The sequence below is a fragment of the Hesperophylax consimilis genome, chromosome 3 (assembly GCF_061612785.1).
Source record: "Hesperophylax consimilis isolate HC1 chromosome 3, BYU_Hcon_1.0, whole genome shotgun sequence".
In the NCBI taxonomy this organism is placed as follows: domain Eukaryota; kingdom Metazoa; phylum Arthropoda; class Insecta; order Trichoptera; family Limnephilidae; genus Hesperophylax; species Hesperophylax consimilis.
Genome location: NC_142838.1, coordinates 39889609 through 39917067, shown reverse-complemented (window position 1 = coordinate 39917067; position 27459 = coordinate 39889609). Strand labels below are relative to the sequence as shown.

At 34.3% G+C, this 27459-nt stretch overlaps 1 protein-coding gene across 7 annotated transcripts in view; it reads right to left on the bottom strand.

The window, feature by feature from the left end:
• grh (grainy head) overlaps nt 1-27459 on the bottom strand; it is a 536841-nt gene that overhangs the window by 36582 nt on the left and 472800 nt on the right. For all 7 annotated transcript variants that reach the window (XM_089650672.1, XM_089650677.1, XM_089650676.1 and 4 more), the window contains one exon: nt 23437-23599. In XM_089650672.1, the coding sequence (XP_089506798.1) occupies nt 23437-23599 (163 nt within the window). The remainder of the gene's footprint in view (nt 1-23436; nt 23600-27459) is intronic.

Below are 27459 nucleotides of genomic sequence, written 5' to 3'. Positions count from 1 at the left end.
TAGTGGTATGGATAGAAAGTAGAGATTTGTACCCGCAACTTGCAAACGTACTTATCTATATCGAGTATTGGCGTTTCTTGTCATTAATAATATGATTTGTCTATTGAATGTAGTAAGCTGGTAAGCCACGATTTCTCCCCGTTATGTGGGAAATTATTTCTAGGAAATTAAACACTTTGTAAAGTTTGTACTTTACGTTAATATCTATTTACCGACATCTGAACTCCACGTATTTATATTAAATTAATAATTATATCTCAATCTTTAATACCGAACTGGCTATCCACATTTAAGTGTTCGGTAAAAGTAAAATAATAATTAATATTTTTAGAAAAGCACTTAGTATCTATAGTGAATGTACTTCTTTTCTTTAATACCCGTGAAATATCATGTTAGTAAATGTATTTAGTTAGTAAATAATGCTCTCTTGAAAATGGAAAAGCGCAGACCCTTGACATCACGAAATCTGACTTTACTTGAAAAAAGAATGAGAAATTTAAACAAAAGAAATACAAATTTAAAATATAGAATAACAATAAATTTCTGATAAAAAAATATTATATTACCTATAGGCAGTTATAGCGGCTCGTGAATTTTGGGTATTGATGTTGTTTTAGCTGAAAATGATTTTTTTTGTTGTTTGAAAATTCGATTTTCAGGAAATCCGTGCAGCGAAACTAAAATTTCCTGAAAATCTTCATACAAAAAAAAAGAATTTTCAAAAAATACCTTTTTTATCTACAACAACATCAATTATGCCATTTTTTGTAATATTAGCACTCTAGTATACGGAGAAGTCACGAACCTCCACTGCCTATAGGTAAGTAATTTAAGGCTTTTTGAATTCTTGATATATCAGTTCCAATTTTGAAAATAGCAATCAAAATAATTTTCAGTTAAAACGTTATATTGTAGGTAGGTAATTTATTGATTGACACAATCAATTCCAATTTTGAAAAACAAAATACTTAAATTCAAAATAAATTTGACTATAACGAAACATGCCCACAAGGCACTTCACGTGGTTTTCTTTATTCTATGTGTATCGTACACATCAAATAATACCTCATTAATTACATATAATATTTTCCAAATATGTACACGAATTTGTATAAAAGAGCGATATCTTTGACTCTGGTGGTCCATATTCCATATTACATACGTTAAGCGTGCCGCCGCCACAAGTGAATAGCAGTTTTGATGGTAATTTTTCCATAATACAGATCGATAGGGCGATATAGACTCCACAATGGGTATATCTCCGGGCTTCTCTGAATCTGTACATCTCGCCGGGAGATAGCATCTCTCGCTCCTAATGCGCCACTAATCTGCCCAGATCTCCGGGGCTGCGGGCTGCGGGCACCAGGCTCCGGGACGCTGGACCACAATATGTAGGAAGTTGCTGGGAGCCACCCTCTCATTACGAAGTGTATAATCTGACGCCGTATATCACTTTGTATAGATCTGTGTGACGGGCGGGCAGAACTAGTCAATCTATTAGGCAACGATTAACGATCGCTTTGAGAATAGGTAATCGACTGGTAGAATCGTAATGGGTTAGTTAAAACAAAAGCTTTTGTTTTGATTTTACCGTTTTAGAATAATTGTTGTTATAAAATAATCAAGATTATGGTTTCTTCAGGTATGTGATTATACAAGGCTCACTGAAAATAGGAACAAACACATTGTATTGATTTAAACGTGATTTTGTACAAGAGATTCAAAAGACAATATTTCTCAAGTATATTTCTTTCGCTAGTGTATGAATTTTGAATAACTTGGTACAGTTAGTATATTACGCAAGAATAGGGTAAGAGTGCTTTTTTATTATTTTATATTATAGAAACAAACAGTACCTACATGATTTACAGAGATGGGACAACATACAGGAATAAGATATTTCATGTTGGGTACCTATGATATGTTTCCTTGTAATGTCTGCAAAGTGGTATGTTTATTCCTTAATTACCAGGTGACAAGTGTAGTGCATAGGTGTATGTGTGACGTGTTTAATGTGTGTGTGAGTGTTTGTGTGTGTGTGTCTGTAATTATGTATTGAATATTTTAAATTATTGACATGATGCGATGTTTGAATTTGGGCAGTGAATCTGAAAAAATGTCAATGTTCGAGTTAAGACAAATATTATTTAGAGTATGAAGAGCTGGGTTAATTGGCGAATTAGATGCTGCATGTTTGATTGATGATTTTTGAGTTCGTATTGTTATAGGAGGTATCTAATTAACTTTAGGATCGCAATCGTGCGAGCGTTGGAAACAAAAAGCTCGGCAATATGTTCCAGAATAATTTTGCCAACATTCCCGTTAGGTTAGGCACGTCGGCCAGGACTGTCGACTACAATAGGACGCGGGAAATCAATTCCCCGCATCTAATTGAATGTAACGCACGTACAAAGTTGCCGCAGCTCTTCCTCTGAGGCCTCTCCAGATGGGCTATCTATATTTTTAATATGGAAATACTATGCCGCGCCATTATCGCCGGTATCGTCTATCTGAAACCGCCTAGATTCATTTGGCTGGGGTATTAAATTCTAAATGCAATTTTGCATGCTAATGGCAGAAACGCCCGGGAACTGGTATGCCCTGTAATTATTTACGATTAGGGGATGCCCCGAACAATCCTTCAGAGATGTATAAAGTTTATTGCTTGCGTAGGAATTTTTATGAATTAATAGTTTGCATGCCTATTTAACGGCGTTGATTTTTATGATTATCGTTAAATTCTATGATATGCAATAGGTACCTAACATTGTCTTGAATCGGTAAGTTTATTAGTAGTTTAGTTGCCAACCAACTTATGATGTTGATATGCCCAAAAGCTAAGCCTGGTCTAAATCTATTATTAAATAATAGTGTTAAGGCGATCCCATACGTAGTAATGCAAAATCATGTGTTTTTGATTTGAAAATTTGGTCGCCTAGAAATGTTTCAGATGCTTTAATTAAATATTGCGAGAAGAATACATCTTGGCCTTTGAAATAATCGAGTACTTTTTAGATAAGTCTTTTTTTAAGCCCAGAAAAAAATAGTGTAAAGGCCTATGAAAACTGCTTTAAAGTTCAAAATCTCCTACTTACGAACCCCTTTTTCGGTTATGATTTTATTGTATTATGTGGAAAATTAAGTTATTTATAAAATGATCGAAAAAAAAAAATTTATGCCTGAACATCCACAAAATAAAATAATGGGCACTTTTTGGCCATGTTTTTTTCATGCATAAATCAAAACAGGCGGATGGTGTTAAGCGGGAATTTAAACCGTATCGCCATTTACGTAAGGGTTGTTATTGATAGCGGCTCAATTTAAAATATTACACGACGTAGTGCATCGCCTTAAAATACATTTTTTATTTATTTATTGTGTAACCAACTACGTATGTTGTGCTTTCTATGAAATTATTGACTTTCATGAAATGTACACAATGAAGGTACCTACCTATATTACTTGAAATGAATATAGTCTCTAACTGACAGCGCGTAGCTAGTCCACAGCGACTTCTTTTTTGAATCGACTATTCTATTATTTGTTTGTGTTCCGTGTCTGGTCAATCTTACCAAGATGGTAGCCGTATTTGATAGTATCATTTTATTTCGCCAGAGCGCGCGAGAGTAGCGATTGTTGCGAGCTGTCATCAACATTCCGCGAAGGCTAGTATTCACAGAACAACGATTTACTTTTAACATGCCTTTGAGATGTACCTGCCACATTCTACATACTTAATTATAAAAAAATGCAGCAGCAAATTCGCCAATTAACCATGCTCTTAATATCTCATACTTTTAATAATATTTGTATGAACTCAAACATTTTTTTCGGATTCACTGCTCATATTTAAAAGGAGCATCATGTCAGTGATATAAACTTTTCAATGCACATTCTTATCGTTTCAATACTATAGATCACCACTTCTCGCACAACAAAAACACTCACATTACACATGTCATCCATTAATTATTCAATGTCCCCATACCTACAACAAATCAGACATTATTGTCAGCGTTTTAAAGTAATTTCATAAAAATTCTACAGTACCAAAGAGTCCTAGATTTTCAAGTCTTTTTTTAATGTTTATATGAAGCCACCTGCCAGGCGAGTATGTTTTCTGTATATATTTGTAAATAATTAAATTTAGTACAACCTATTTTGGCAATTTTTCACAAAAACGGTGATATACAAATTATCCAATTGTTATTATTCCAAGGAAACATATTAATGGTACCCATTATGAAATATTAAATATATGGAATATAGTTTCATAACTACACCCAATGTACCTAATATGTTTTCTTTCTATAAATCAAATAAAATAAAAATTTGAAATTTCGGAACCTGCAATGCTTTAAACTTTAGTTCGTAAAATAATGGAAACGCATCAAAAATGCTAAAAAGCTTCGTACGTATCTTAATTATTTCAAATATGTTTAATATTGTAGTATGTTTTGTAGGGGGCAAGTCTTTCTAAGACGTATTTATAATTCTCTTTCCAATAAGGTCTAATTCTAATGCCAGGCATGCCTCTCAAACATTTACTATGTTGTATGTATGAAAAATCCAATAATGGGGTTAGGTACAATGAGGCTCGTTGATTGGCTGTAGATTGCAACGGACAGGACAGCCAATCATTGATGAAAGAGACGTCACGTGCCGAGCAGGGAAGCATTGCTTCTGCCGCGCATATCAATTGCCGAGGAACAATACAGAGGCGGGTAGACTTAGCCAGGCTATGTCTTACGGACTACAGATTTTATGTACTCTACGAGAGTCCAAACTGTTTGGAGCCAATGGGACTGTGTTGCGAGGATAACAGAAGTGGAGAGGAGAAGAGAAAGGTTCTGCTTACTTAAGGTGGCTAAGGAAGCCGGCTATTACTTTGTATTTGTTTCTGAAGTCCCATGAAGACCCAAAATGCATAAACACGTATAATTAGAGAGGCAATTGAAATCCACAAAAACTCCATTAAAATTAATAGAGACGACGACGAGGTTAAGCCTAATATGTCTTAGTATAAAGGATTTAGACTACTACACAAAAACTAAACGCAGAAAACCACGTGAAGAAGATTGACGCCCGCAATACTGCATCTCTTTGATATACATTAACACGCACTTCACGATAATCTACACATCTGTTCTGATAATAGACACTGTACCGTTCGTTCGATAAAGAAGGACTAGCAATAGTAATAAGGTTAAAGTTGTTTCTTTTAAGCAATGTTTTCTTTCTAAATCGGGAGGTCTGAAACCATATTTTACTCTGCCATCCAATGCAAATACATTTTAATGAAATTTATTTGCTTGCCGTACTATTGTCCACTCGCAAGTTCTAGACTCAAATTTAGCTCTTGGTGTATCTGTAAATACCAGTTTTCGTAGGTTTTGATTGTTAAACACTTGACATGACATTTCATGAAAAATGCTATAAACAGTGCAGCCAAATACTATTATTATTAGGACTTAAAATAGTTCAGAAAGTTTACCACGAAGTAAATAGTTACGTGCTCTCAGTGCCCGTTGACGACTTAAGCGAATAATATTATTATCCCATTGAATCAGGCATGCACCTGGACGCTATTGTCAAAGAGAAGGGGAAATTTTGCATTAGAATATGGTAATGTCTCTTTTTTGAATATGGAATGAGAGGCTCATGTCTTAATCTGTTGTCGGATCAGCCATTTCCTCGTCACTTGGCGGTGAACGACAATTATTATCGCTCAATTCAACTATATAAAATAAGATTAAGTGATAGAGGAAGTAGCAGGACTAACCGGTCGACTAGTTTAATGTCAAGGGATATAAGCTCGAATGAAGAATTTATTGTAAGCTATTTGATATTTCGTCTTATAATCCGAACTTATCTCGGTTTATTCATATTTACCCACGACGAATACTTATTGGCACAGTTTTTAGGCGGATTGAAAATACTTCGACGTGTTGTTCAATTGGTTGATAGATTTGTGACCGTGTACAAATAAGTTCTTGATACTTGTTACCGTATGAACAGTCAAACTTAGTTTCAACACAATGTACACTTAATGGAAATTTCATAAAGTATGTGCCTGTGATTAATTTGAGTGACAGATCTCAAGTGGAAAGTAGAAATAAAATTAATGCAAGTTCATTAAAGAGTTATTTATGAACGCATTAGCATCAAACGTTATCTTTCGCGTATTTGATACCATCAAATGGAGCGCTTCTATTGAATCGAATCAGATTAGAGGAAGTACTCCATAATACACTTGCCAGGAATAACGGTAAACTCGATAATTGACACCTAATTAATTACTTTTAAAAATGATCTCATTTGAGGCGGCTGATTGGATAGGGAACGAAATTCGTCGTTAATTAGGCTCTAGATTGGCTACACGATAAGGCTTTATTCACACCACGTGGTAACTTCCACTCGGTATTACGAGCGACGGACCTTTCAGATGTCAATAGGAAATGTCAGATTTATCGCACTTGATATATGAATACTTAACACGCTGTGAAAAAGAATACATAATAATACTCGTACATTATTCAATTTCAAATTTTTCCATGCCAAATTTAACACAAGGTGTTGGAAGTTTAAATTATTATATACGAATCTAATTGGTTAACTATACTAGCCGGTACCAACTGAAATTATTTGAGTTATAAAGCTTTGCAGTTAACTATATTAAATTACTCTTTAATCATATTTTTAATTAAATTTGTTGAAACCATTTCAATACTCTCTCTATAAGAGCTTTTGTATGCTTTCGTGATTATTGATACATCGTGGCTATCTTTATGGATAACTGTTGTTGTGCTCAAGCGTGGGTGAACCGGAAGACATGTCACGTTGAATCAAATTATCGCCCAAGTCTTTACAATCTTCTACAAGCTTGTATATCAGTTAAAGATCTCTATCCAATATCAGATATACAACCCTGGTTAATTTCTGTGTGCCGGATAATCTCGCTAGATCGTTTACAATGTATAATATGTAAATGCGCAATAGAGCATACCAGAACGGTAAGGTACAATAATTGGTAAATTAGTTTTGAAGTAAACATCTTATAAATAAAAACAACAGCATTTCTTTCAGTGTGGACACCGCTTTGACATGGTTATAAAGTGTTTTCTCCCAATACGATATCTGGTTACAAAACATTTTGGAAGATGCATAAAGACTCGTATTCTTCCCATGCGTTAGCTGGTTGTACAAGATTTTGACAGGCATTTACCTAACGTTGTGCGGATATCTTCCGCATCCTCCTTATTGCGTATCCTCCCATTGCGATCTAGTTGCATATAATTTTGGCAGGTGACAAAGGTTGTATGTTATCTTCCCTATGCGTTATCTGGTTGTGAAAGACTATATGACAGGCATACCTAACGTTGTGTAGGTATCTTCTGCAATCTGGTTGCACAACATTTTGGCAGGCGCATAAAGTTGTATACATATATCTTCCCTAAGCGTAATCTGGTTGCACAAGACTTTGGAATGCATATAATGTTGCGTATCATCCCTACGCGATCTGGTTGCACAATATTTTGGCAGGCACATGACGTCGTGCATAAAACTTCATTAGAAACAATACTCGGGAATGCGTGTTGCATGGTATACTCCATTCCTCTGAATCACGACATAAGTTACATAATATGTGTCTGAATCGCTGCTGACCTGAGGCGATTTTATTGCCCAATTATAACTTTCTGTTGCAAAAGCAAGGATAGTTATATCGTATGTTTTAGGAAGCGGCTATAGGTACCACCGCCTCGGAAACCAACACCTCTGTCATAGGTCTCGTCAAGTGGATCGCTACATTTGGTCACTTAGCAGGGGTGAGGTTCATGGGTCATGTCTTGGCAGAGGATGCGTCTGCACACCAACTGCACCAAAGTGGGAGGGATAGATTCATACGTACATCACTCCTGGACACACCGACCATTAGATTACTACACACCTCTCGTACCTTTTTCCTTCCCAGAACTTCGTCTCCGTCCTTTCCTTAATAATATAATTCACACAGAATCTTCAAAGATGATACAGCAGCTGAGAAAATAATTTTCTTGTGATCTCCTGTGTGAGAAATATAATAGTGCATTATCCAAAGCATTGATTGAGTATGCATTTTTGTAGAGTGAGTACTTCAGTTGTTGTGGAAATTTATATATTCCTTAATTCTTGACAGGCCAAGATGCCAAACGAAGCGTCTGTAACCAATTGGGTCTTCCGACGACCCCATGATTTTTTTGCCTTAAGGTCTTTTAAACTATAGAAATCCCAATTATTAATGGTTACTTATGTATTTGCGCAGAAAGATAGTAATCTTGGGTACTACCTACTCCCCCACTTGGCTGCTGGATAGTTAACCGATGAAGTGCGTTTCCCGTCGAATTTTGTATGTACGTGAAAGTGTTCAAAATTTTTCGTTTTGTCTAGTATTTTTTGCACTTATGTGATGGTACCAATTACATAACAATACACATCGTACACGCACGTGTAGGGCGAGGAAATATTTATAACTATCCGTCTCGCTAGTAAAAGTAAATAGTTTTTGAATTCCGGCTTAACACGCTATTTTCACTCTAGATAATATTACGATTGCTTCAAGATATCGTGTTCTTCCGATCCGCTCCGGTTGCTCCAGTATTATGTATTATATTGGTAGCGCTATAACATTCATGGGGTTCGTAAAATGTATGGATTGCGAAGTCAATTTAGCCATATATCAAAACACGAATTAATCGGAAAAATAATATTCTGAAATATTTTTTTTCCTATTTTTTTCTCAAATCGTAAAAACAATATCTTCCAAATTTTAATTTTTTTATTTTATTTGTAAAATATTATATTAATAGGTAGGTACCAATTTTGAAAATGACACTTAATTCTGAGTTCTAGAAATCATTCCCAGTGTTACAGACAGACTCGCAAACTAAATTAGTATTTTTACTATTTATATTGTATTTTTTTGTTACCCATCTATGACGACTGTATTGGATTGTATGGCCGGTGATATGGTGAGACAGGCCGCGCCCACAGATATTTAGTGTTATTAAATTACTCGTGTGTGACGGCCTTTACGTTTGAAAATAAAAATTAATGTAAAAAAATAAGTGAACATATTTTAGGTTGCTTATACATATTATAATTAATTGGTACGGATTTATTAACTCCACACAGGATATGTTATCTTTGTGGATGTTCTCATGTGGCAAATGTCTACCGTGTACACATGTTAAACGTGCGTTCGTGAATTGAATATGACGATTCAACAGTTCTTCAAAATAATAGATTTATAGATCATAAATTTTGCTAGAAATTTTCAATTTGGTAGGTTTTGAGTACCGCCGCCCCGGGAACCATTTATTGGATAACCAACACCTCTGCCATAGGTCACCCCAAGTGGTTCGTTACGTTTTATTGGGAGAGGTGCGTTCAGAATGCGCTTGCCCACCAGCTGCGTGGCGTGCCAGATCGGTAGAGGCTGGTTTGACCTCTCAAACTGGTCTCTTGAACTATCGTCATGAGCTGCAGTTTGAGGGATATGTTCATATGTCTGTCACTCCTGGATTCCCTAGATTCCTACCCAACCCTCATACCTTTTACCCACTCAGAACTTTATCTCGTTGCTTTCTGACCACAGAGCGTCCCAAACGATGACATCCCCGAGGGAAATTATTTTCCTCAAACCCTCCTGTGAGGGGTTTGAAAAAAAAATGTAGGTACTGTTTATTTATTACGAAACCTCTGTTATATTAGATGTAGGAATAAAGCGTGATATTCGCTCGCGTAATCGTAGATGCCTGTAACGCGATGCGCTTGTAACGAAACATATTGAATTCATTGTTCCAAAGAGTGCATATTGTCTAAGTGAAAATGATGCAAGCAATAATAATTCCAGCACGGAATGTCTTTCACACGCCATCTCGGCGCGGTTCCGGAACATTTGGATCATACGCGCACTGAATAGTTGCGTCAGTAGTCATAACTTGGGGATAAGGAATGGACCGACATATGTAGTACACAAGCGGTGATTTAACAAGTGAAATTGTTTTTTATAATAATTTAATAATAAAATGCAAAATTTATTACATAATCGAAACATGCAAAGCTCGTCTGTCTGTACATTTGTTTAGAAAATCTGCTACATCCACTTTATTGTTCAAGCAAGACTTGCTTTAACTATCTGGCTAACTTTGACTAGATGACCAACTTTGACTGAGCTTTTCAATACTAATTGTAACGTTTCTTGGGACAATTTTTTTTAATTCTTTATTTGATTTTTTTAACTTACTAAATATATATGGTTTGTAATTAAGTCGATTGTTACTGAAGTACCTACTTACAAATTTTAATCTTAATTATTCTTTTTTTTTGGACTCGAGATCTACTGTTCACAATATCACTAGTTTAGTCATTATGTAAAACGTAAAAACAATGCTTTTTTGCTAGAAATTTTATATTTAAAAATGTAATGTAAGATCCTCGGAGTAAATATCATAATACATCGTCCACATCTGCTCTGATGATGGATACTGCAATTTTGTCTGAAGCTTTGCTTGAAGAAGTAGAAGGAAGCGCTTCACTGAATATTACCCCAAAAGTTAAACAACATAAAATTTATGACGTTTATCTCTTGGTGTTTCCGGATTGCAAGAAATGTGTTATCAGATGTTGAAATTATAATTGGGGCTGACAAACATTAGTTAAAGAACTGAGGAGACTTAATTAAATTATATTTTTTAATGTTAACTGCTGTTTGGACTTTGGCGGACGTTGAATGTCACGACACATTTTATTCAATCTGAATATCTCTAATAATCTTTAAGTGTGACTAAAATGTCAGTAGGTTTATTTATGTATTTACATAACGATGCTTTTAAAAACATCAATATTTGTTTTAACTTAATTTTCTGCGTTCGTTATTTAGAACTATAAAAATAAAACAATGCAGTTAAGTAAATACAACCATAGGATGGTAATACTCGTAGTAATACGACCAAATGAGTCGCAGTACTAGAAGTTATACCCAAGAAAGGGTATTATTATAAGCCCTAGCTAGTTAGAGGATTACGAAAGAATCCAAAAAAAAGCATGATAGTTTAAAGCATGCCGATTTTAGCACGCTAGTTGTAAGTATGCTTGACATAAGCAAGTATGTACATTTGAAGAACATGCTAGATTTAAGCATGTACCGATTACTACTCGTACTACCGACAAAATAGATTACTTAAAACAAGTATGCTTAACACAAACAAATGTCTACAGTTCAAGAGCATGCTTATTTATAGGCGTGTGTTTCCGTACCATTATGTATATATTTTAACACGATACTTTCGTGTCTTATGTGTTAAAACCATGTGATTAAGACGTCATTACGTCACGTGTCAATAATTCCCAAATCACCCTTAGGCCGTGGGAAACATTCTCAACATAATTAATGACGCACGTTTTATATTGTTATAAACGTAACCGATTACTTATACGACGACCCAAGATATTACAGAATGCAAAAAGGTCTGCGCAAGAATAGTGAATACTTAAACATACATTGAATACTTTCAATTTTGAAATCGCTAATAATTTATCATCCGGGTTGTATAAAAGAGCAATTATTTAAACGCGGTAAAAACAGAATAAATAAGACTTTATTTGCCCATCATAGCTGAGTTATTAAGTTGTATTATTTAGTAATGCGTTTAGCTTCCCCACTTTATATACCTACCTACAAGGCCAGAGGGGTGATTTTGATAAAGTAGGTTTGGTTGTGTCAATTCACGTAGTAAGTATATTGTTGCGGCGTTGCCTGCCTAGATATATTATTTCAACTATTCTTGAGAGAATGGCTTTCTCTCAGACAAACGCGTCTATTTCTTTGTCCTGTTTGTCACAGAAGTAACACATTGTAGATATTGAGGTAAGATAATTGATTCCGGGCCCAGAGCTCAGAACATGTATGTATGCGCGTCTTTTTGCAGATATTTGAAAATATGAAAAAATCATTTATAAAACATTATATTTGCACCTCATCCCATAGCGTAAGACGCATTCGGTAACACCCTATTAAATACTATAATTCAGAAACGAAACTTTGCTTAAAATGGCTTTAGCTATGTTTAATCACTAGAACTGAATTGTCAGGTACTTAAGAAACCTCACCTCTCTCACATTCTTCCTCTTCCCACTTCAACCAAAATATTAATAGAAACCGCTTATTCCTAACTACACAAAAAATGACTACGGATATCATGTTTCTAATATTGCTTAAAAATATTATTAAGAAGTCCTGTTTTAACTCGAACGTTTTGCATTTGGCAATTTAAAAAAAATAAATTTTTACGTTCCGTTTTCGTTTCAATATGGCGGCCGTTTTAATGGATCACTAAATTATATATTTTTTTAATTTGAAATATTAGTGTTTATTTGGACTTTCGTTATCTTAACCTGCATGCCTGAATAGTGATGGTAATTTTGGTTATTTATTAAATGAGATGAAATTAGAAACACTTTTTTTATGGACGCGAGGTCTATTGTTCACAGAACTGCTAATAAAACGTTTGTACGAATAAATAACAATGTTTTTAGTGGTATGTTTAATAAATCTCATTGGAAACCTGACACATTTGCCCTCTGTTGATCTGTATTCCATCGCACGTAAAGCTTGCAAGGGGGTAGCGAGGTGATTAATAATATTTGCAAAGGAGAGAGAGATTGATCGCAGAGGCTGGGGATATTATTCATCTCCGCTCTCGATCATGGCCGCGCCAGATGCCACCTTAGATAAACAGATACGTTGACTTTGAATAAGATGTCCCATTTTTCAGCAACACTTAGTTATAATGTTGTAGAATAATAATAAAAGTGATACTATTATGATATTTGATTTAATTTCCTAGTTTCAATGTCTCTTCTGGGCAATTGATGATTATTTCTAAGGCGCCCTTTATGACTTTATTGTTAAAAATCAGCACTTTAATTCTTTCCTCAATAATTTTAAAATAACTTAGTTTCATCATTTTAATGAAAGACTGTAAATTTGTGACTTTTTTACTTCTCGAATAAAGGCAAACTTTAAGGAGTATTATTGTTAGTGACATGATTCCGAATATTATACGACGTGGTGCATCGTCAAAGAGAATTAATAATTTTATATCGGGAGTACGGTTTTGTCGTGATTTTACTGATGTTTGTAATGAGAGCGACATTTGAACATAGTTCAAAACATTGGTGTACAGTTTCTTAATCTCATGGTTTTAGGCACAAATGATTATCTTTTAAGTAGTCTGATTTTGATCGTGAGCATTTGGTCCAGCGGAACATAACCTTACACCCAATCATACTCGGTCACGAAACGCCAGATAATCTTGATTGACAAGTAGTCTGGGGTAATATCATGCATAGGACGGATGCTATCTGTTATCTACGCTCTGGAAGTGGATTTCTCGTTTGACATTTATTTATGCAGCGTCGCTCGCAGCCACCTCTTGACTAGCGGAATCAAAACACAATGTAATACACCAAGTTGAGTGGCGCCTATAAAAATGTACACACACATAAGATGGAAATCTTAGATAATACGATACATACGAGTATATACAACATACATAACTGATTGGCATGTATTTCGTTAGAAAGGTTATTTTTCTAATGATTTTGTGACAGAAAAAGTGGGAGCATACTCAATATTGCTCATCGATCTCAAGAATAATATACAGATATTTATTCTTACCTAATTGTACCCCGCCACGCAATGACGTGGCTTAGTCTATCTGTGCAGATAGAGAAAAAAATAGCGCGTGCTGCTTTTAAGTCCAACAGATGGCGATGCCGAATGCAACGTTATGTGCAGATTTCAAAAAATCATTGAAGAACTTTTGGGGACTTAAGATTTTGAACAAACTAAAGAATTTAAAAAAAATAATATTAAGGCGATGCACTACGTCGCGTAATATTTTAAATTGAGCCGCTATCAATAGCAACCCTTACGTAGATGGCGATAAGGTTTAAATTACCGTCTGTTTTGATTTATGCAAGAAAAAAACATCACCAAAAAGTGCCTTTTATTTTATTTTGTGGATGTTCAGGCATGAATATTAATTTTTTTTTCAATCATTTTATAAATAACTTAATTTGCCACATTATACAATAAAATCATAACCAAAAATGGGTGCGTAAGTAAGAGATTTTGAAGGTTAAAGCAGTTTTCATAGGCCTTATACATTATTTTTTTCTGGGCTTATAAAAAGACTTATCTAAAAAATACTCAACTATTTCAAAGGCCAAGATGTATTCTACTCGTAGCATTTAATTAAAGCATCTGAAACATTTCTAGGCGACCAAATTTTCACACCAAAAACACATGATTTTGCACTCTACGTATGGCATCGCCTTAACATGTTTATTTACATAGATTTTTCATAATTTTCAACTACAAAGAAAGCAATTTAAAACGTCGTTTTTTTTAAATATAAGATAATAAAATAATTTCACTCCATTCAGAAACTCAAGCATACCTACTATAAATAGATAACATAGTAATGTCATACGTTATCGTATGTGCATATTACAATATAAGAAAGCAGTGAAATTGTCTCATGTCCAATGATAATAAGAGATAATTATTCAAAGTATACGAGCAGTAAAGACGAGAAATTTAGATGTCAAATGCAACGATACTCAAGACTTGAGAACAATCTCCGATGGGTAGTTCAATTGCTTTCATCATTGCTGCGTCAACTGTATACTGCAGTATTGTTTATTGATTTGAACGTTACAGGATTACCGCCGGTCGCTTGATGGATGTAGCCAGAGGCGCTGCATCCGTAAGAGCATTGTGTGCGGTGCACAAGGGCGGCCAATCTAAAGGGCGGTCACATAAATTTGCGTCTTAGTAAATTAACTTCCTTTAACGATTTTCGTTAAAATTGTCAGCAATAATTTTTCATGAAATATGCATGCAGTATTGAATACAAAGCCTTATCGATAAAATAATGTTATTATTAAGATAGATATCATAGACAGATAGACACCTGTGATTATAACGTGTTTTCCAATTTAAGAATGAAATGATCCCAAAACAAAGATGATTAAATACTTAATAAAACCTAGAACAAAGATTTTTCTTTCTAATTTTAAATAAATTTACACTGAAGATTCGTCTAGTGGTTCTAATTTGTGATAGCTGTTGTAAATCTAAAAAAAATAAATAATATTTGCAATATATTACTAGCAGCAAATACTTTTATCAGAAATCTGTTTCTAATTTTCTTTTTCTCCAAGATCCCTCAATGTAACTAGCACAGTCGATCGATAAAGTTTTAATCGATAATGTCGGTAACTTGTCATCGTTCCCGAGCATGATCGTAAATCACCAACGAACAAACAACAGTTCAAATTGACTCTTTTTTTCTTAATTTATTCGATGTGAACTATTGTTTGTACGTTAGCGATCTGCAGTCGTGCGTGAGAATGATGGCAAGTTATCGACAGAATCGATAAAATCTTTATCGATCGAGCGTGCTTAGTTAATATTCTGGTGACCAGTTATTTTCAAATCGCCCGCCAATCTCATCTCTTAGTTATCATTTCTAACGTATGGATGTATTTTTTGTACCCCTCGCGGCAGCCCTGGACGGAGCAGACCACAGACCTCAGACCGCAGACCGCAGACTTTAGTACACGTGAGGGTATACGGTGAACACGGACGATAACATGGCGGCTAAATTACTTTGATTAGCAACAAGAGTAGAACCTTCCCAATAAATCCCGAAGGAACAATCGGAACACGGGGCCGAGTCGACCAGATAATATGTAGCTCTCATAATAAACTTTAGCCTCAAATATACTTTATACAACTACATTATATATACCGGGACAAAGTGCTTTTAGTGAAGACAAAGAGCCTATCAATTGATTGAAGAAGTTATTTTACATTAAAGGTAAAATTATGTTTTTACAAGACAAGGTTTTTAACAAATATATAATAACAAATTTTATTTATTTATTTATTTTTATTTTATTTATTAATCTTAAGTTAGCTCACAATATCTTCGTGTGTGCTAATAGTTTTATAAACATATAAACATGTACATTGTTTGGCAAACATAATCTTTCTTTAAATATTTCAATAAAGTCACAAAAAAGAAACATTAATAATTGAGATAGACATATTTTCTTAATTCATTTTTGAACTTATTAATATTTTCTATCACAGCAATTTCCTTCGGGATTTTGTTATAGAGTTGAACGGCCTGGTACATCAGAGATTTTTGGGTGCTTGTTTTTTTTCTTGTTGGCAATCTAATTTGCTTAGAATTTCTCGTCCCGTGTCCGTGTATCTCGTTATTGTAATTTATTTTTCTTTTCAGTTCCTTAGACATCATCCCTATGTTAATTTTATAATTTTATTAATATTATTGGCCTGAAACACAAATATAAATTGCAAAAATCAGAAGTCGCGGGTTCAATTCCCGTCGTCGGCATTTATTTTGTTCTCGGGAAGATTTCTTCGAATAATATTTCTTTTTCAGGCCAATAATTATTTCTCATAATAATTTGTGATTGAAGGAGTATTTACTTTATGATCACGTTGTTTATTAGTTTATATTGTGATTTAACATTGTTATTAAATGACAAGCTTATGAAATATTTATTACAAACAGTTTCACTTTTCGCTAAGCTTTATCACGACGATAACTTTACTAACAATAAATTTAACATAATACAACAATTTAGTACAAAAATTATGATTGTAAACGGGTTATTTTCACAAACTACAAATACCGTTAAAAATGTGTGGAAGATTTAAAGTTTATTTCTTTTATCATGATTATCGTACTAAAAATATGTAATTTTCATTAATAATGTGTATAATGTTTTCGATTTGGCCATTTGATTTAATTAATATCATTCCTCTTAATATTAATATGGAAACATACGAACTGTTAACTGCGGCTTAAAGCCAATGAATTCATCTAGATTTCACCGATTATTCCAAACGTTTAGGTTCTTTATATATTTGGCACATTATGGCAACTGATCGCTCAAGACGTTTTGCAAACTTGCTATAATTTGTTAAAAATCGTTCGAGAGAAATTACTGATTTAAAAAACAATCAAAAACCACACATTCAGAAACGGTTCCAACATGCTGCAACGTCAATGGTCGGTAAAACGTCTGTCACTTACGTCGTCCGACGTCACGAAATCAAAAATGGCACATTTTAAATTGTCATAGAAAATTTATTAGTCAACATAAAAGTAAAATGGCTTCATTATCGTAATTTTGTCGATAGTTAAAAAAAGTGAAAATTCTCTTTTATAAATATAACTGACTGTCCCAATGAGAGTAAAAGCTAAAGCGCCAGGCGATATTTCAATACATTAATTGATTCTTCTTTTACACAAATCGATTGTTTTATTGTGGTTTACTATTTACAAGAAGTATTTACGCTGCAGGTAATAAACTTCAAATATTAATTTGAAATCAATTACGTAGGTAAACACCGATAATTGAAATGTTATTTTTAATTGAAATTGTTCATTCTCTTGGGGTATCACATATCATTAGTCATAAATTAGCCGCATCGGCTAGTTTTAATAGCTGTGTTCAGAATATTGGTTTTGCGTCCTATGAATATTCATGCAATATGAACATCAAATGTGATTGTTTGCATATGTTATGAACGTCGTTAGCGCTGCTGGGTAATCTTAAATGTCTATTATTTTATTGATACTTAAGCGTAAAGAATAATAATGAAATAACATCAAAATGTCATAAATTTTATAGGGATAATATAATACAGACTTATCACAAACGTCTCTGTTGTAACCTATCCCTTTTTCGCGTAAACGAGGCATTTAACCTTTACTGACCCGAAGGTAAAATTAAATACCTACGAAGGGGGTCACTAGTGCCCCCCATAAATTCAATAGCTCTTTTCTCATCTTGCCAATTTGAGGATTGGGTGGTTTATGCAGACAAAGTAGAGAGCCTTACCTCCCCCCATGGTAGAGGGGTAAAGATCTTGACTGGTTCAAATCCCGGCGTGCGCAAGTAAGTTTTATTCGATTGATTTGTGTTATTTCACAATTTAAACATTTAAAAAAATATGGGGTATATTTGCGGCACGTTCCAGAGTGAAAAATATTCTCAGTATCACCCTGGAGTAAGACTACAATTTAGAATTGAAACGCTGCTTGAAATGGCTCAAGCCGGTTATGATGACCAGATCTGAATAGCCAGGTATTTCACCAACATCTCCATCCGCTTCTTCTCTCCCTCCCCACTACCTTCAGCCTCACAATAAAAACACAATTTGGGATGCCATAGTCGAACTGGATACAGGCGATTGGGAGCAGTTCACATAAAAAAATCATGTTTGTTAAATACCTAATAAAAATCTGGAGAGTCTGAACCGACGTTTATAAATTTTGAGATGCTGTGTGATTAGGTACGTAAAATTTTATAAAAATTTGATCGCTGGTGTGGAGGGTCGTTAAATCGCGAAGTAAGGTTCTATTTGTAGATACTAAAGCAATGTAAGGCATTTTATCTTGGTACTTTAGTTTGACATTGATTTATTGTAGCGATATTTTATTCAATCTCTGGAGAAATATGGCGTCAGATGAAATGCCAAGCGCCTTAACGTTAAATGCCACATTGTTTGTAGTGGTGGACTAACGAATTGAATAACTAATCGCTACCGTATTGGGGGAACGAACGAAGTGACTCTAGTTTTTTGGGTCGTTCTGTGGATCTTATAATTTTTGCAGAAGTGAAGAAATTGTTTCACTAAAAAAAACTGCAAAGTTTTGTATCAATCAAGTCATATTGAGTTGAAAAATCTCTGTATTAAAGCGGTAAGCTTCTTTACCTCTGACCCATAACGAACTCATTATAATATAATCTCTAATTTTTGATCAAATCTTATTGTTTAAAATCCTAAATAATGGTCTGAACTCACCAGAACTTACCAATTTAATAAATCTTCATATTCTGTCTAGATCAACCCGACAATCTGATTTACTTTATCTACCCTCGTGTAGAACCAACATTTGAAAAAAATCCCCAATTCCTCGTATACGTGCACAATATAATACAAAATTTTACAGCATTGACATTTTTGGTAATAACCAAAAGAAATATCGATATAAAGTAATGCGTACGATCGATTATTAATATGAGAGTATGTTATGTATCTGGAGCATCTCCTATCCTCTTCCTATTTTCCTATTCCTCTCCCCTTGCTTTAACACCAAATTAATTTTAAGATATTAAAATTTCATTTCCAATGAACTTTAACATAAGAAACTTCTGTGGCTTGACTTCGGTTAACTTGTATATTTATATCTATCATTGTATATTATATAAAAGCTGTTTGTTTCTTACAAAATAAATAAATAAAATATTTTTTAGATAAAAAAAGCTTTTTGCACCTCGTTACCTGGTTGAAAAATATTATTCAGAATCAATGCGTCGAGCGTTGCTTGAAATGGCTTTTGCTTTGTTCGTGGCTAGAGTCTTTATGACATACGGTATGACGTCAACGCCGCTGAATCCACGAATAAAAATGAACATGTTGTTTTGGCGGCAAGTGAAAAATGGCACATTTTAAATCGTCATAGAAAATTTATTCGTCATAAAAAATACGCTGGTAAATTTTCGAGAGTTAAAAAAAACATTGAAAAATACCTCTTATTCCTTCGCATTACAAAACTTTTCAAAAAATCGCGGAATGTTATTATAGTTCCCGTGGCTTCGGGCAGATAGAACTCTAGAGCGGAATCGCTGTGTATTTTTTATTATTGAGTACTTTCTGCCAACGTTGCGTCCGGGGACAAGACGCAACGATATTTTATAATAGCGTAAATACACCAAGTAACAAATGATTATGGTCTTGGGAGAAATCGTATAAATTCTTCAGTGAAAAAAACTACTTGCGAGTGTAATATAAACTTAGGTATAATCACGCGCAAAGAAGCTGGGCAAAACGAGATTAAAAACACCGTACCAAGATTTATAAATATCTCCACATCTGAGTGCATTAGAAATACCTAATCTACGGTTTGGTCTCTCGACAGCAAGTTCATAAAGTTGTCATTGCGGTGTGGAGATATGACAGTTAAGTCTTGTTTCTGTTCAGAAATTTCCTGTCGAGGAATTTCGAAAATTTCATTACGCACTTGTCTTATGGCCGGATCGACTTAACCCGTTTGTCGCCCCGGGCAGCTTTCTATGGTCATGGTCAGTGGCCACTGGCGGCTTCACTAGAGGTGCCACGTGACCCCCGTCCTAGCCACCTTCTGACCACTGTCGCTGGTGGACCCCGTGCGACCCACCAATTTTATCTTGGCCAGTTCAACAATACCAAATAATTTTTTACTTCATGTGGTCTGTGTGCAATTTCAGACAAGCATAAAACGGGCGACGGGGTTGTCTCCTACTGAAGATATAAGCCGTCAACATATTCATATTTGCGGCTGGCCATAAAGCGTGTGATATCACGTCACATGCGCGGTACTGCAGCACTGCCATTATAATTATGAATTTTACTCATCGTGTCTCCGTAGCATATGTTTTACCCACTTTGAATACCATAGATTATATTAAGATAACCTTAATAATTGATAAACTTTAAATTATGTTATTTCATCAGGTTTTGTGTCATCTACCTTTTGTTGATAACTATATTAAGCACAATCAATTACCTATGAACTATAGAGCTTTGACAAGTCTATGATTTTGTTTTTCATATTTTCTAACTATCTTTTTCAATTGTTTTACAAGATAAAAACGCGTTGAAACTCAGATGTAACCGAGTAGCAACTATGTAATGGATCAGTAAATGAATTTTAAAAACTTTTTGCGGTTAAAAGAAATCAGTACAATTATTATCGACTCGTTAATAGTTCGTTAATGACATAGAAATTTAGACATTCTCGACGCGAATACTTCGCGGGTTATTTCAAAGAAAACCTGTTCCTCTGTGCATTACATTCGTTGTCTCTCTTAATAGCTCCCGTATGTGGATTCGTATCATGTAGGTGCCATATAATGTATACCTGCCGTACTGCATGTTGGCTACTGGCTACTGCAAGTGGCTACATGTGTTGCAGATAAGTGCAGTGTAGTTCGAGAAGGCGCTAAACGCATACACAGATCTACCTGTAATCTCTAATCCACTCGAGTTTCACTGCATCCAGGACAGGTGCGTGAGTCAAACAATGAGAAAACTAACTTGCTGGAGTTATTATCATAGCTCGCAGCTAATATTTTCTTCATTTGATGCAGCTCTATGAATGAATGAATGAAAGAGCAAATACAGAAGCGTAGAGAAAATGTATTCTAAGGTATGAGTAGCTACCAGTTTATTACGTGGCTTTTATGAAATTCACATAAAATCTCTATCTTCATTCTTCAACGACATTATACTATTATAACTTCTACAATTTTTAAACACCAGCGAATGTGTTAAGGAACATCAAGCCTTGTACCTAGTTAGATTATTAGATAAATGTTTTATTTCTTTAGTTATGTTAAGTAAGATTTTCATAATCATTTTGCATAAAAGTACCAATAAAACTGATCTAACCTCATCTTTTCAAAATGAATCAGCACAATACGTCAGTAGGTACAGTTTGTTCGTATCAAACTCATCACATGACTATACAAATGTAAACTTGTAATACTTTTTGCCAATATGCCATTTCTGACATTTATGGTTTTGCATTATTTTATTCTTGTGTTTATTTTTTTTATATGAACACCGCACAAGAATCCCAACTGCTCATAAACCGTCTGGAGCCAGTGAGACTATTACATCCCCAATTGGGGCATTTTGTGATTCTGAAAGTGTTGGGGAGGGGAAGGAGATGGGGTGATGAAGGTGGGAGAGTACTTAGCTGTTTAGATCTGGTCACCAAATACGGTTAAAGCCATTTCAAGCAACGTTTCAATGGTGGTCTTACAACAGGGCGATACTGAGAGTATTATCCACTCTGGAACGTGCCGCAAGTATACTATATAATATTTTAAATGAATAAATCGTGAAATAACACAAATTCAGCAAATAAAAATTTACTTGCGCACGTCGGGATACGAACCCACGACCTTCGTATTTGCTAGTCGAGAGTTAGTATGGAAGCCGTTGATCTAAATTCGAGCAAGATCATTTATTGGTCTATCGATCAGTGCGATTTTCTTTGAGATATATAAATTCATCAGTATTAATTTGTGACATATAAATTCATCAGTATTAATTAATGACATATAAATTCATCAGTATATATTCATTTTTAAATCACACTTTTCAGTTATCATACTCAAATTAATTGTCACATGATGTGACAATTCTCTTATATAATGTATTGATTTGATCAATTAATATTTAAAAACAATAAAATACAGAAGAAAGTGACACGTGATTAAAATCATTTGAGTAATATTCTTCTGTATTAAAAACAATCACGACAGGAAGACTATAACTACAGATAGTGCAGATTATGTAAATATTTGCAAATTCAATATGAGCGAACAGAAATAATAATGGCCACTCAAATATTGATTGCGCCGACCAAAAACAAAACTAAGCACTTTTGAAAAAAATTACGAACACACTCCAGGTGTGACATTCACAGCCGAAATTTGCGTAGGAAGTAACTTGGAATAAATTTCGTAAACAAATTACCATTAGCTAAAGCGGTCACTTATTGCGTTTTTTTAATTGACACGAAAAAATTGTACTTAATTCTTATGGTGATTGATATATTTTTTTCACAATTTGTATTTTATATTCTACCAGATGAATTAATCAATCTAAGCAGTTGATTAAATACTTGTTATATCTCTGTTTTACTTGCAGATTTAGTGTTGGGAACTCTTGTGAAAAGTAAAAGGTTCTTTTACTATAATTGCGTTTATTTACGTTACAATAAATAAGTCTGGATTTAGCTACACTGTTCATTACCCGAGGGTTGGTAATTCTCTGTTTCTAGAAGCTTGTTGTCTGACAATAATATCCCACAGGCAATTTCTACACTCTAGCGACATCTGTCGGACTCTGGAGTAAGCTTTATGACTAGTGCCATCTATCGCTTGAAAACCCAACTTATTACCAAACATCACAACACTGCATGCTCTTATGTCGTATGGCGCGAAGATGTATCATTGGAGAACACAAATATCTTATAAATTTCATGATACAAGCAGATAATAAAAACAAAATAGATGTGCTACACCATTATTAGTGTGGAACCAAGAGTACAAAAGTGTCGCCAACATCGTTCACTTTTTATGGCTTCGCATGACTTTGTTAGTCCGTGCAGATCGGTCGTAGCTCGTCTCCGTCACATCTCTCTCTGTTTATACAGTAGTTCTTTTGTGTCATTTATGAATTAAATTAAAGCAGGTAGAAAATTAATAAAAATGTATTGATAATATTTCTACCTTGACTGTTTGATTCTTGATAGGTTTGTCCGGGTCGTGTATGTACTCCAAGGATATCCCATAGAACTGTCCTTTGTTGATGTATGTTATCCTGTCGTCCTCCCGCCGCTGTGAACTGCTGATTGGGCTTTCGAGGTTATATTTGAATCCGCAGGATGAGTATCTGAAGAAAAAACAATTATTAGAAATATATTATACATATAGATCACTTTGATCACCGCATCGGTCAATATAACAAAGTGTATGAAATCATTTTCTACTACAATGTACGTCCTGGCCTTTTCAACGTTGAACTATTGCTTGATTCACATTTTTTTAGGTCCATTCGACACTTTTCTCTTAGGTAAGATACCACTCTTTTATTTAGGACAAATAAATATCTAAGGATAAAATAGATACAAAAATAATAGGGTTCACTAGAAAACTTTAATTCAGTCTATCGCAGAGAAAAGCGCCTTGCAGGTAGATATTACTAATGTTACGCGTCTATTTGATTAAGTTTAGCTTTAAATAACTTTGTGGAAATATTCGAAAACCTTAAAGTGAAGAAAGAGTTACAAGTGCAGCATTTTATCCAAAGGAAGTAAAGCAATTTATCTACTAATGTACATTACATGTTATGTGTCCCTGTTCCACCGAGTGACACTAATTCTAATGACAAAAGGTCGGACAGTATTACAAGCCGTCAAACGGAGCTAGTTTGGTTCCAGCCGTCCGAGAGTTCAGATTAAATTCTACGCATCAGTTTATTTATTTACGCGGCGTAACCCGAGACGTCTAAACACATTATCCAAATTGACATCGTTTATATCTCGGTCGTCCGTCCGGTCCACTGTACCGAGAGGCGGCACGCCCTTTGAGGCCGACTTTAATTTCGAGATTTCCACAAAAGATACAAAATATTTTATAGACGAAATATATTCAGTCGTAGGAACTTGCAACTTTACTCGACACCGGTCATTCGAAATATTACGAAATAGCTTACGAATCGGCGGATTATGATAATGTTTCGAATGCGTTTCTTATCATCCCTGACTAAACGTTTTTTCGATGTCCTGGATAGAAAACGGATACAAGAGAAACAGATCTCAAACAATTCACCTACATAAAACCTTGTTTTCTGAGACAGATCAAGATATCTACTCAAAACCAAATATTTATTATTTTATTTTTGCACTTTTATATTTTCTGTTTTTATATTTATTATAAATATACATTTACAGCCTAACCCACGAGTCTTAAGATAAATAAAATATTTTCGTGATGTGCGTTGTTTATTTCAGCGTAAAAAAAAATCACGTTGAATGAACTAAAGTTTGCTTTGAATTTAAGTGTTGATTTCTAAATTGAAATCAGTTTTATGAAGAATATTTCAGACAAGCGATAAAGTAGGTACTAACATTATTTAATTTACTTAAATAATTCCATATTTGAAATGTGTATTTTGTCTAAATTTTTTGATAGATTTCGTGATTTTTCAAGTTTACCAACGGTATTCCTTCGAAAGGTAAATTTCTGGTCGTCTTCTTTATAATCAAATAAAAAAATATTATTCAATCTAAAAGAAAATTGGCCATATTTGTATTAGAAAATCTTGACAAATCCTGTGATATTAACGGGTCTGCTCTAGTCTATACTAATTAATTGGTAAATTCAAGAAGCACATTTAATCAAGGAAAATTTATTTTTGTTTTAAAGATATTTTAACTATCCTTTTTCCTCGTTTGCAAAGCGCGCTAAGGACTAGTACAGTAGTATTGTTATTTATCTTACGGAAGATTCGTATTCAAATATGAAAGGTTCACAATAAAAACCAAGTTCTAGAGATTGCACAGAACTCGCTTATTCTCACAGTTTTCCAGGAGCGCATAAGACATAAGGAGATCAAGTTGGCGTCTCTAAAATCAATCAATGTCAAGCGCGTAGTCGAAAGCACTTTGGTATCTGTGTTCCTCTTTCGGCAAATGTTCTCCCATTCTTTAATGGAATCATTAACGTTATTGGTATAAGCCACTGTGTAATTTGTGCTAATTTATTCTTCTACTGTTGAAAAATGACGGAATAATAGAACCCATACCTAAAAAACCTTGGATGATTAGTAGTTCTTTTTCATCGTAGAAATACTATTAGATATGTTTGAATTTACATAATGTCTCAGAAGCACGGAATATTTCCACGATAGAATACATTAAATTTAATGTTTGAATTATTGTTCATATTGCTTAGCCCTTGGTGCTCTAAAATTTAAAAACAATTTTGTAGGTAGATTTAGTAGATGTAAAATTAATTGCTTTTAAACCAAAAAAAATCAGTTGGAATATAAATACATACACGACAAGCATAGTTCAGTGGCGGCTGCTGACTTTTTTATGCTTGAGGGATAAGATTATTTTGCTGTATGTGTGATTTCGTACTGCCATTATTCTGTGACATCAATCAATTCTCCAACCACAATAAGCTTGAGGGTGGCGAAATCAAACTACTAATTGCCAATGCTTATTTTGTTGTGCAGTCTCCAGTAGGAGAGGTCTAAAAAGTATTTTCGGTATTAAATAAATATCAATGGCGCTCGGGTCCATCGACAACTTGCGAAATGCAATTTCCAAAATGTGGAATTTGAGCGAATACATGCCTTCGTTCACAGGACGCGGGCCGCTGCATAAAAATTTGACTTTAAAATGAGATGAGGACATCTTTGGTTTCAGAAACTGGAAATTTACACGAGCATGTCTTATTGTATCTCAAAATTGCAACATCGATTATGTTGTAAAAAATATCAACAAGGAATGAAGTAGGGACATGAAAGATAACCGAAAAATATAAAAAAAAATTAGCTAACTGGCCCTTTTTAATTGAAAATTTAAGAGTATTTAACTAAAGCTAAACTGCCGAAGCAGTTTGTCAGCAGGTAAATCTCACAATATTAATTATAACGCTAAAGCACACATATAACGAGAAGCCATAGTATAGAAAATAGATAAAAAAGAATAACATTTCATATGACTACAATACAAAGGCATACAAAACATATACAGATACAGAAATTTTAGAAGTCATTGATGCAGGTTGATCCGTTTTTAAATCTATTGGCATCTTAATAAATACAGAAGGTAAAAGATAAGCGTTTGTTCGTTGGCCGTATTTATTAGAAATTTTTGAAATGGACATATCTTCATTTTGACTAAACCTTATATTGAAGATAAGTTTTAAATGAAACTTATATCATAATTTCTTCGATGAGAAGCTGCCATTAAAAGCGATACTTATAATATTTCCTATAACCATTTTAAAAGATAAAAGGGATGGAACGTAGCATACTTACAAAATATTTAATCCTGATTGTGTCAAATGAATCTGTTTTTATGGAATATGAAATTTTGTCGTTTTATTTGCTATACAATTCAGGGTAATAAATTCCACGTATTCCTTTGAAAATATTTAATTAGGTGTCCGTACTCAGCTATCAATGAACTTATGATGTAACATTGATTGCGTTGACTGAGAACGTCCATTTTACCAGAGACCAAATGTATGTGATTACGTTTGAAGAGAGCTCCCTTAAGGCTCAAGGTATTAAGGTCCACGTGTTATTAATATAAAGCGGTTTCCACACTCGACAATAAATGCGTGGAAGCACATTATTTTTAATCTTTGCCGGATGCATAAAAACGGTTCACTGGAGACCTTCTTAGCATTTCATAAAGCAGAGCAACTCTCTGAATTCTTCGCAGCAGAGAGTGATGATTATGACTGAATTATTCATTTATTCGACCTTCAATTCAGAGATAAAATTGTATGACGATTGGAATGAATCTATCCGTCTCGAGAATTGTATTATTAATCGTTTAAAACGTATGTTTTATGCACATCGCTTACTTTGAAGCATGATTAATTGGGTAAAATTGTAGGTAGGTGCGTGTAAGTAAAGTGTTCCGTAATCCACGTACAGTCGTTAAGTTATATTTCGCATTAGTCAGAAGTACACTGGAATATGCATGGCCAAAATTTATATTGGAATCTACG